This window comes from Rhinopithecus bieti, unplaced genomic scaffold (genome assembly GCF_001698545.2).
Source record: "Rhinopithecus bieti isolate Rb0 unplaced genomic scaffold, ASM169854v2 scaffold_7888, whole genome shotgun sequence".
Taxonomy (NCBI): Eukaryota; Metazoa; Chordata; class Mammalia; order Primates; family Cercopithecidae; genus Rhinopithecus; species Rhinopithecus bieti.
This window is the reverse complement of record NW_016805944.1, coordinates 728,128-739,553: the sequence shown is the minus strand read 5'-3', so window position 1 is coordinate 739,553 and position 11,426 is coordinate 728,128. Positions and strand designations below refer to the sequence as shown.

The following is an 11,426-nucleotide window of genomic DNA, read 5'->3' as shown; positions in this document are numbered from 1 at the left end:
GAAAACACTTTTGGGAAACTATTCTAAACTGGGTGTTTGGCGTTTTGTTCTAAACTGGGTGTTTAGTGACTAGGTACTTTCTTTTCTTTTCTTTTTTTTTTTTTTTTTTTTTTGAGACGAAGTCTGGCTCTGTTGCCCAGGCTGGAGCGCAGTGGCCGGATCTCAGCTCACTGCAAGCTCCACCTCCCAGGTTCACACCATTCTCCTACCTCAGCCTCCCGAGTAGCTGGGACTACAGGCGCCTGCCACCTCGCCCGGCTAGTTTTTTGTATTTTTTTTAGTAGAGACGGGGTTTCACTGTGTTAGCCAGGATGGTCTCGATCTCCTGACCTCGTGATCCACCCGTCTCGGCCTCCCAAAGTGCTGGGATTACAGGCTTGAGCCACCGCGCCCGGCCGGTACTTTCTTTTCTTTCATAACACATGGTATCTGATTTTCTGGGAAACTTTCTATTTGACAAACGTGTGATCAGGGATCTCTACCTGAATTCTCCACGGAAAGACTAATCTCATGGATCTAGAATTTGTGGTGGCTCTTGTGATTCGATACCTGAAGGAAATATTGCTCTTATGTGACATTAAATAAGAAAAATGTGACACTTACAGCAAGTAAAAAGATGGCGTGTGGTTCTATACTCATCGGGCATTTGTATGCAGGAACTGGATGCTAGAAATCTTTGGCTTCATCTTGAGGAAAAGGCAAAACTTTGAGAATGCCTGTGGAGGGGCCAGAGGAAATGAAATGGCTTTAAGTGTTTCCATCACAGACATCATGTCAGGGATAAAACCTATCATTGTCATGCTGACAAGCAATAAAAATAGAAGTATGTCGTAGCCCTGTTCAGATTCTCATCCAGAAATCATCTTAGATTCACGTCCCAGCTCTGCCAGACACTAACAGGGATAATGAGTGGCCCGTCTCCATAAATTCCCTCCTACTTCTTCAGAATTCATGCCACTTCCTTTCCACGTGCTTCTACTTCCCTACTTGTACGGGAAGGATCCAAATAGTCTTGGGCTCATGATATTTTAGAAAAGTTCAAATGGATACATGTATCCACAGTGCTGAGAATAGGGCCAGGGCCAAGGACTGCTCAGAGGTGCCCGGTGTTATCACCCTACCTGGAGCTCAGCCCTGAGGGATTTAACCCTCTGCCTCTCCACACCTCCTGCCCCTCCTCACTTCACCCCAGTCTCAGTGCCTCTCTCTGTCCCATGACGTGATCACTGCTCTCTGCCTCAGGGCCTTTGCTTTTGCTGTTTCTCTTGCCTGAAATTCTCTCCTCCATGGGCCAGGCCACAGATGGTTCTGAAGGTCTCAGCATCAATGTTGCCTTCTCCAAGGGACCTTCTGGGACACATCGCTCACCTACCACCAACTGCAGGTTTCTACCGCTGTCACTTTTTTCCCAGTACTTTACACAAACATGGATTGATTGTGACAGACCTGTTTCCCGCTCTGTATTGTGAGAACTGTGAGGTGAGGAACTCAGCATGAGTAACTCGTAGCTGAGAAGTGATGCCTCAATTTTCTCATCTGTAAAATAGAACAAACAATGGCACGGGACTCCCGGGGCTTTGTAAAGTCAACGCTGATGATGTATTAAAGCTCGTTGTCGCCGTGTCTGGCAAATGGCACACTCTGGAGATGTGGTGTTGGTTCTTAGCGGTATTAATGTTTATCATGTGAACCCAGCACTGGTGACTTTTCTCTCCCCAGCGCAGGGGACTCCTCTTAGGTTCACACTCAGAGCAGCCTCACTCCACCCGGCGCTGTGCACCACGCCCACCAGGAGGCTCGTGTGCCCCGACCTCCCTGCATAGGGAGGGGACAGGACTCAGGCTCATGGCTGAAGCCACTTCCTGAAGCCAATTCCATCCTTAAGGAGGGCAACCTGCTCCCTGTCCCACATCCTGGTGGGTTTGCTGCAAGTACCTGGAGCCTTGTGATTGTGACGGGATTTTTATGCAGTGACTCCTGGAGAACCTGGGTGTTAATGTGGAAAATTGCATATATGGGGCCAAAGGATATGACATGCTGCCTCTGGATGCCAGAGAAGGGCCCCATAGCCACACTTTTTTCCCCTCCCCAAACCCCAAGCTCCTATAACTGCTGTAAATACAACATACAACTTGGAAAACTGCTTTCGGCTTTACCTCCTGATAGTGATAAGGGCCCAAGGAGATGAAATTTCTCTAAGAGGGCACAGAGGGTGAGCCTGGGAATTGTGCCTGCTTGATATTGGCATAGGGATAATGGGTGGCCCATCTCCATAAATCCTGTCATACTTCTTCAGAACCATAAGAAGAGGACCAGGCCGGGCGCGGTGGCTCACGCCTGTAATCCCAGCACTTTGGGAGGCCGAGGCGGGCGGATCACGAGGTCAGGAGATCGAGACCATCCTGGCTAACATGGTGAAACCCCATCTCTACCAAAAACACAAAAAATTAGCCGGGCGTGGTGGCAGGCACCTGTAGTCCCAGCTACTTGGCAGGAGAATGGAGTGAACCCGGGAGGCGGAGGTTGCAGTGAGTCGAGATCGCACCACTGCACTCCAGCCTGGGCGACAGATAGAGACTCCGTCTCAAAAAAAAAAAAAGAAGATGACCAGTCACCCTACTCAGGGCGGATCCAAGCTGGCTGTTAAACAAGAGAGAGAAAGAGGAGCCATATTGATCAAAGGGATTAAAATTTTATAGTACCCTTTCCTTGCTACATTTTTTTTTTTTTTTTTTTTTGAGATAGAGTCTTGCTTTGTCACCAAGGCTGGAGTACGATGGCATGATCTCGGCTCACTGCAACCTCCACCTCCCGGGTTCAAGCTATTTTCCTGCGCCAGCCTCCCGAGTAGCTGGGATTACAGGCGCCCACTACCACGCCCAGCTAACTTTTGTATTTTTAATAGAGATGGGGTTTACCATGTTGGTCAGGCTGGTCTCGAACTCCTGACCTCAGGTGATCCACCTACCTCGGCCTCCCAAAGTGCTGGGATTACCGGTGTAAGCCACTGCGCCTGACCCATATAGTATTTTTTAACTAGAACTCCAAGCAGGTGTCAGATACGAAATCCAACTGCAAGATTGTTTTAATTGGCTATGACAGGGACTTGTCGCTTACATTTTTTTAAAGTCATCATTTATACAGTTATTTAAAAACCATATGCTCTATTGGGCAGAAAACTAAAAATACATTTGTGGGAATTATACTTCATAGTAAATACCTAGGTAGTTATGCTGAATTATTGTGTCACTGAGAACCTTAACCCTACTCTAGGACATCTTGAGATAACGGGCGACGATCACTTTTTTGGAGACATTTTTGATATTTTGGTCAAGTGCTGAAGGGATTTTACTCCAAAATCTAGGGTTAGAATTCAAACTTCCGACACTCCCATACCCAGGTAACACAATTATGAATATTCAGAAATCAATACCTCTTAGATCATCAACGTTTCAGAGCTATGCCTGATAAATGACATTTGAAAAATAATAATATAGAAATAATCAGCTGTATTTATACTCCTGAAGCCACTTCATCTTTAGGCTTTATATTTACAGTATTGTCCAGGAGGAATTTAAAAAAAAAGTTACATTAATTATTTGTCAAGCTCTATTCCAGATGTCTGCCTAAGACTTGCAGTTTATGCAGAGGTGAACCATTATCCTCTAAAATCAGATTGAGTCTGAGTCACTCCATGTCCTGGATCTGAGTCAACGCCAGACCCCTCTTCCCAGGCTCATCCAGGATGCAAGTGGTGGCCATCATCGGGTCGCTTGATCTTCCATCAGTTGGCACTAAAGAAAGAAACACAGATAATCCAGAGATGAGGGAAAGACAGAAAGATCGTCAGAAAAAAATAGAAAAGAGAGACAAAGAGTGAGAGCCCAAGATAAATAAACATAAGGAGAAATAAAAAAAGAAAAGAGAGAGAGAAGAGAGGACAGAGGAGAGGAGAGAGAGGGGAAGCAGAAGGAGAGAGGTAGACACAGAGAACAAGGCAGGGGCACCATCTTAGGTAGAACAGGCATCCAGCCCTCCCCATTCCACTGCATTCCTAATCTCGTAGAGAAGACAGGATGTCACCTCTGACAAACCATGTCATCCAAGGGCCAAGGGGCACTTCTGGCCCTTCGCCTTCACCATTAGGGACTCCAGAGGGCTAAGAGACCAGAAGCAGCACTGCTTGAAGCAGAATCTGAAGGTGCAGTTTCCATCCTTGTGGGTCCTGCTCATGACAGCATTGTCATAGCAACAGTGCTACGGGGGTCATAGAACTTGTCCCCACATCTTGTGTGTGGCTGACACAGCAACAGGTGAGCACCTGTGAGCGCTACTGGAGAAGACAGAGGTGATGTGGTACAGGCATCTCTCAGTGACACCCCTATAACCACTTTGTGTAGGTCCATTTTTTTTCTTATCTGCATGTAAATTGAGAAGTCACATGTTTGTGTCACATATTGAAGCAGGAAAATCAATATGAACTTGCAGCGTGTAGCTCATGGGCAGAATCATTTTCAGGGACATCTGAGGTGCTGTCAGATAGGCCATATAGGCTGGGTAGGTGACGACCTTCCTGGATGCTCAGCACAGCTCAACCTCTGCTTCCAGGGAGAGAAAAAAAATAAAAATAAAAATTCCTGAGGCTCATAAGTTTACCTGCACCACCTCTGGAGCCCAGGTGCAGGATGTGTGTAGGGGACCCTTTGTCATCACCTTCAGGAAATCAAACCCTCTTCATGGATACAGAAACTTTGGTCAATGTTATAATCACAACTAACAATGGTAATAAAAATACTAATGAATAACAACCATAATAAAAAATAGTGACTGCTGTTGACCTTGATGGTCTGAGCTCACCGTATAGAATGAGAATACTGAACAGGTCCAGTTTTGACAATGCTTTAGGGGTAAAATGGGCTCTTGCAGAAGAAATTAAGGATCAGGCCTCCTCATATCCATCTCTTAGAATTAGAGATGTCCAGCATTGGCCCTGATGGTGCTGTGTGACTGCTAAAATCTTCCATCACCAAATAAACCCCTCACCTACGTCCAGGTGCCTGCGCTTGGCAACTGTCAGATTTTCTAAGGGAGCAGGAGTGAGGGCCTGATGAAACCTGGAATCTTCGCCTCCCCCTCATGGCTCCAATCCTAGGCACCCCTAGTGTATCCAGTCTAGCCTGGGAAGGAGGCACAGTCAGCTCTGGGGAAGGATGGGAGACACAGGGAAATTGAGCTGAGCTGGCAGAGAGAGAGGAGCAGCCTCACAGAGAAGAAGGGAACGGAGAGAGAAAGGGATAGAAGGAAGAAATTCCAGCAATCAATGACATTGAAAGAAAGAGGGACGCAAATAATCTTGAACTTCCCAACTAGATGTCATGCATTTTGTGGGTGACTATGCGACATAAGCACAATTATACATGGATCTGGATGCAACGAAAAGCCAATGACAATATGCAGTACTTTGATTTTGGGGAATAACATCATAAACATGAAAAGTCAGCAGGGTGGGGTGGCTCATGCCTGTAGTCCTAGCATTTTCGGAGGCCAAGGTGGGTGGATCACTTGAGGTCAAGAGTTGGAGACCAGCCTGGCCAACATGGTGAAACCCCGCCTCTACTAAAAATACAAAAATTAGCTAGGCATGGTAGCACGCATCTGTAATCCCAGCTACTTGGGAGACTGAGGCAGGAATCACTTGAACCTGGTAGGCGGAGGTTGCAGTGAGCTGAGATCATGCCACTGTGCTCTAGCCTGGGGACAAGAGCAAAACTCCATCTCCGGGAAAAAAAAAAAAAAAAAAGTCAGAAGAGAGACACAGCTCTGGGGCACTGGATGAGAACTGGTGAATCTAAAATGTTATCAGATTTATAAAAATTAATGTTTTATTGTGGCTGTGATTAGTACAGTTTTCAAGTTTGAAGTCGTTGGGCAGATCGGGAATTCCTCAGTGTTGACAGCTGCTTTGTGTCCCTTTTTGGACACAAAAAGGGACAGACCTTCTTAAAAGGCCACATTGCAGAAGGTCACTCACTTGTCTGTTTCTAGTCCCTGGCAGTTTTTAGTAACGTGTTCTCAAGAAGGAAACTTAGCCGGGAGTCATGATATGGTCAAATTTCAAATATTTTTTCTGCTCAATTATTCCAATAGTAATAATATCAATAGTAGTGAACTTAAAACACTCAAAACTCTAAAAAGCCCCGTTTAGAATGTTTCCCTAAGGTCTTTTCCTAAAGTCCATTATTTTGAAAATTTTTTGAGGACAAAGTACATTTGGGTTCCTCTCTTTCTCTGACTCTTGTGTCATTTTCCTTATGCCTATGTTAGTCTTCCAGGGCCGCCGTATCAAGGGGCCCCAGAGGGGTGGCTTAAACAGGAGAAATTTATTTCCTCACAGTTCTGGAAGCCAGTAGGGTTTTACATTGAAGGTCTATCAATCTGAGATTGAGGTGTTGGCAGGTTGGTTTCTTCTGAGGGCCTCTTTCTTGGCTTAAACATGGCCAACTGTATTAGTCTGTTTTCACACTACTATAAAGATATGCCCAAGACTGGGTAATTTATAAAGAAAAGAAGTTTAATTGACTCACAGTTCCACATGTCTGGGGAGGCCTTAGGAAACTAACAATCATGGTGGAAGGGGAAGAAGGCACTGCTTACATGGCGGCAGGCAAGAGAGAGCAAGCAAGAGCAGGGAAAACTGCCATATAACACCATCAGATCTCGTGAAAATTCACTCACTATCACAAGAACAGCATGGGGGAAACTGCTCCCATGGTCCAATCACCTCAAACCAGGTCTCTCCTCGACATATAGGGATTATGGAAATTACAATTCAAGATGTGATATGGGTGGGGACACAGCCAAACCATATCACCAACTACCTGTGTCCTCACATGGTCTTATCTCTGTGTGTGTCTGTTCCTAATTTCCTCTTCTTATAAGGGAAGCAGTCAGCTTGGATTAAGTCCTACCCATATGACCTCATTTTACTTTAATCACCTTTTCAAAGACCCTATCTCCAAATACAGTCACATTCTGAGATACTGGGATTAGGACTTCAACACATGAATTTAAGCAGACACAGTTCAGCTCAAACAAGATTCATCACTTCAGATAGGCATGCCCTAAATGAAAACTGAACAACTCAAAATTAAATGGAATTCTTAAATTATATCATGTCTTTTTTACTATACATTTTATTATTTTTATGAGACATCCAAGTATCTATACCAAGGAGCAATACACCAAGTGTTGCTACAAATATTAGAATTAATTCTATTAATTTGCTTCATTATCATGTATATTTTATAGATCAAAAATCATAAGATTAAGGCAATCACTCTTGTATTAACTGTCCATTTTAGTGCTATATTTACCTATTGGAATATTTTTATAGCTATAGTTAGTAAAATTCACCATAATCATTAATTACACCTTGATTATAAATATACATTTGTAGTTTAACTGATTCATAGACCTTCAAACTAAAAACCCACAAGGAGATTTTCAATTGAGGGACTTCTAGGAAGGTGCCTGGTCTGATGGTGGCTATTCGGAAGCAAAGAGCAAACCTAAAGAAGAGGCCTAGTTCTCAGGCTGGTCACATCTGCCGCCACACTGATGGGATGTGCTGATCACAGCAAGATCACAGGTCAGGCTAAGTGCGGGCCAGCAACGGCCTTGGTCAAGGCACTTTGTTCTTAGGGCACATGACAGCCTGTGTGTGTACGTTTGCTTCTCTTTTTCTGTGGGTAAATACATGACCCAGAAATTTCTCAAAATAACTTTATCCTTACTATATAAGATCCACACCATCGCAGCTTTTTCTGTTGAGGCCCAGGACAGCTCATGGAGGAAACAGGGACCCTCCCCAGATCGGGGGTCTAAGGCCTGGATGATGGGGTGGGGCCCAGGATCAGTGTCAGGGATCTGGAGGACATGAGTGGATGAAGGCCCCGGGTCTCGGCTTCCTCTTAGTGAAATGTGGGTGATGAGGTCCGACCATGCAGCGCTGCTGTGCGGATCGGATGAGAGGATCCCTGGGAGGTGGTCAGTGACTTGGTACCGTCACCTCAGTGACTGTTCTTCATCCTCATGGATGTTCAGAGAAGACTCGCCCACTCCCTCCACCAGATGCAACCAATAAAACCTCTGAAAATTCCATTACCTTAGTCACACTTTATAGCACTTCCATTCTTTTCCAATTTATTTGATGCTATTTAAATCAGACCTAGTGATTCTGGGAAGCCTGGGATTCCTGTCCCTTAGAGGAGACGCCAGGTGCCTTCTGTGCCCATGCGTGGCATTTGGGCAGGAACCCAGAGTCCCGACTCTGGACTTGTTGGACTCAGGTCCAAGGAGGGATTCACCACGTTGGTGTAAGGTGTGATCCCATCCCCTCTCTCCAGGCCCATCCAGGAAGCAGAATCCAGGAGTCATCGTTCCCCTGATGTTCCATCAGCTGACAATGGAGAGAGCGACAGAGAGAGACATTGAGCAGGACAGAGACGGCCAGAGATGGGGAAGAGACTGGACATGAGCAGAAAGGAGGACAGGAGAGCCAGGAGGAGAGGACAGCAGGGTAGAGAGAGTGAGGTTCTGAGAGGGAAATAAAAACGGATGGAGAAAGAAACACAGGCATAGGGAAAGAGAGAGGTGGATTGAATAGAGGCAGAGGGCAGAGAGAGAGACACGGAGAATGAGGGCTCCATCCAGGGCAGAATCGGAATGCAGCATCTCCGCTGCTCTGTACCCACAATCCTATGGAGGGGAAAGGACCTCACTTATGACAAATCTGTCATCTGAGGTCAGGGGTGAGGAGCACTTCTGGTCTTTCATCTTCACTATGAGGGACCAGGGGCAGCACTGCTCAAAGCAGACTCTGAAGGTGTAGTCTCCACACCTCTGGGTCTTGCTTAAGGGCACGACGGCGGCATCATAGCAACAGTGCTGCAGGGGGTTGTAGAACTTGTCCCCACATCTTGCCTGTGGCTGGCACAGCATCAGATAGGCATCCCTGGGGGCCACTGGAAGAGATAGAGCTGGTGAGGTCCAGGTGGTAGTGGCAGGTGGGTCCCAGCCTGGGGTCCCCTGGGAACCACACTCATCCCCCAGCTTCCCAATCCCTCCTGGGCTCACCTGGGGCTCCGTGTGAGCAGAGGATGCAGACAGCAATCAGGACAGCTGTGGGAGAGGGAAGGTGAGGAGGAGGTAAGCAGGCAGCCACAGGTGTGGCCAGCACTGACCTTTAGAAGACTGGGTGCAGTGGGATGAGGGCTCGGTGTGGCTTTGGACAGTAGTTCAGAGACTAAAACAGGGCTGTGGGTGGGGCTGACCTGGTACTGTGAAATGGGGAGTTGCTGTGAGCGAGTCATATCTGGGGAGGTGGCCAGGCATGGGAACACAAATTAGGTGTAGGGTAGGGTGGGGAGCGAGCCCAGGAGGTGGCTGAGATGGGAGATGGGCTCAGGTGGGAATGGGGTCCTGTCCTCCTTACCCAGGATGTAGACTCAGAGAGCCATGGCTCTGGGGTGGTTGCAGTGAAGTGAGCAGTGATCAGCAGATCTCACAGACTTAAATGCGAAAGATGTCAAACTATAAAGCAGAACTTCCAGAAGCCAGTGTGAAGAGCATGGGCGCCTTCCTCCCAGCAAAACAATCATTTAACTGGTGAAAATTATTTTTTTTTAAATATAAAAACAACTAATTAAGTCTCAGGAAATTGTCCTAAGGGCATATCGCAAACAAAGAAATGTTTATTCAAGAAATTCTGCTAGCCGGGGGCAGTGGCTCATGCCTGTAATCCCAGCACTTTGGGAGGCCAAGGCAGGTAGATCACCTGAGGTCGGGAGTTCAAGAACAGCCTGACCAACATGGAGAAACCCTGTTTCTACTAAAAACACAAAATTAGCCGGGTGTTGTGGTGCATGCCTGTAATCTCAGCTACTTGGGAGGCTGAGGCAGGAGAATCCCCTGAACCCGGGAGGCGGAGGTTGCAGTGAGCCAAGATCACGCCACTACCCTCCAGCCTGGTGACAAGACTGAGACTCTGTCTCAAAAAAAAAAAAAAGAAAGAAAAGAAAAAGAAGTTCTACTCAATCTGTATACAGCAGCGAGAGTCTGAGGGCATTTAAGCCACAAATTACTCCTATTCCCCACGTCCCCAGCCAACTCTGTAATTAAAACTCTATTATGGGCTTCAAGACAAGAAAATGGGACTCCACCTCTCCCCAGCTCCCAGCCCAGGGCTACAGTTTCAGTCCAGAAAGGGCAGCACACCAGTGTCTTTTACCCTGCTGTCTCCATGTTGTGGATGCGCTACGTTAGTTAGAAATTGTGGCTTACAGCACCCAGGCTCCTTCTCCCATCCAGCCCCTCTACCTAGTGTGGAAGTTCCACGCCAGTTTAGCAGGGCAAGCACACTGGGTTTCATTGGTCCTGCCTGAATTCACTCATGGGGCAGAGGTTCCATGCAAGAAAGGGCAAACCAAGAAGACTAGCAGCTACCACCACCTCCCAGTGTTCCAGCTGTTAGATCGAAGACATCACAGCAGGAGAAGCTGGCTGCTGTCCCTGACACATACCAGTCCAGTGACTCAGCCGTTCTGCCCGGAGAGAGGGAGGCCATCAGAACAGAGAGCTCCACAAGTCTCCCCTAAAAGTGGCTTTACTTGAAATAGAGCATGGAGAAGTTGATGCTTAAGGACGTTGTTTAAAAAAAAAAAAAAAAAAGGAAATTTTGGCGCTGAAAACCAAAAGAAAAGGGTGGTAATTCCATGACAGTAGCAACAACAAACAAAAGACCAGGCAGAAACTTATCAGAGATAATCAGAAAAGAGATAACTAAGAAAGGCCCTCCTGGAGTGAGAGACAGCCTCAAACCCTGGCAACACTCTGACTTGGCAAAGAGGCTAGACTTTAATCAGCCCACAGAATGATTTATGCATAGGCCTATTAAAAAGAATAGAGCTGGCCGGGCGCGGTGGCTCAAGCCTGTAATCCCAGCACTTTGGGAGGCCGAGACGGGCGGATCACGAGGTCAGGAGATCGAGACCATCCTGGCTAACACGGTGAAACCCCGTCTCTACTAAAAAATACAAAATCTAGCCGAGCGAGGTGGCGGGCGCCTGTAGTCCCAGCTACTGCGGAGGCTGAGGCAGGAGAATGGCGTAAACCCGGGAGGCGGAGCTTGCAGTGAGCTGAGATCCGGCCACTGCACTCCAGCCTGGGCGACAGAGCGAGACTCCGTCTCAAAAAAAAAAAAAAGAAAAAAGAATAGAGCAATCAATTAACAATTAGAGGAGTCTAATGGATTAACAATTAGAGGAGTCTAACAGACTAACAACTAGAGGAGTCTAACAGAAGACCAAGCTTCTGCCTGGTCTTTTGTTTGTTGTTGCTACTGTCATGGAATTACCACCCTTTTTTTT

At 46.7% G+C, this 11,426-nt stretch overlaps 1 protein-coding gene across 1 annotated transcript; it reads right to left on the bottom strand.

The window, feature by feature from the left end:
• Positions 1-3,687: 3,687 nt before the first annotated feature.
• On the bottom strand, positions 3,688-9,393 carry LOC108531030 (insulin growth factor-like family member 1). Its single transcript, XM_017874267.1, has 5 exons — positions 9,333-9,393; positions 9,136-9,180; positions 8,781-9,023; positions 5,044-5,082; positions 3,688-3,794 (listed from the first exon to the last, which is right to left on the bottom strand). The coding sequence occupies exons 1-5, from the start codon at positions 9,391-9,393 to the stop codon at positions 3,688-3,690; spliced, it is 495 nt and encodes a 164-aa protein (XP_017729756.1).
• Positions 9,394-11,426: the final 2,033 nt, after the last annotated feature.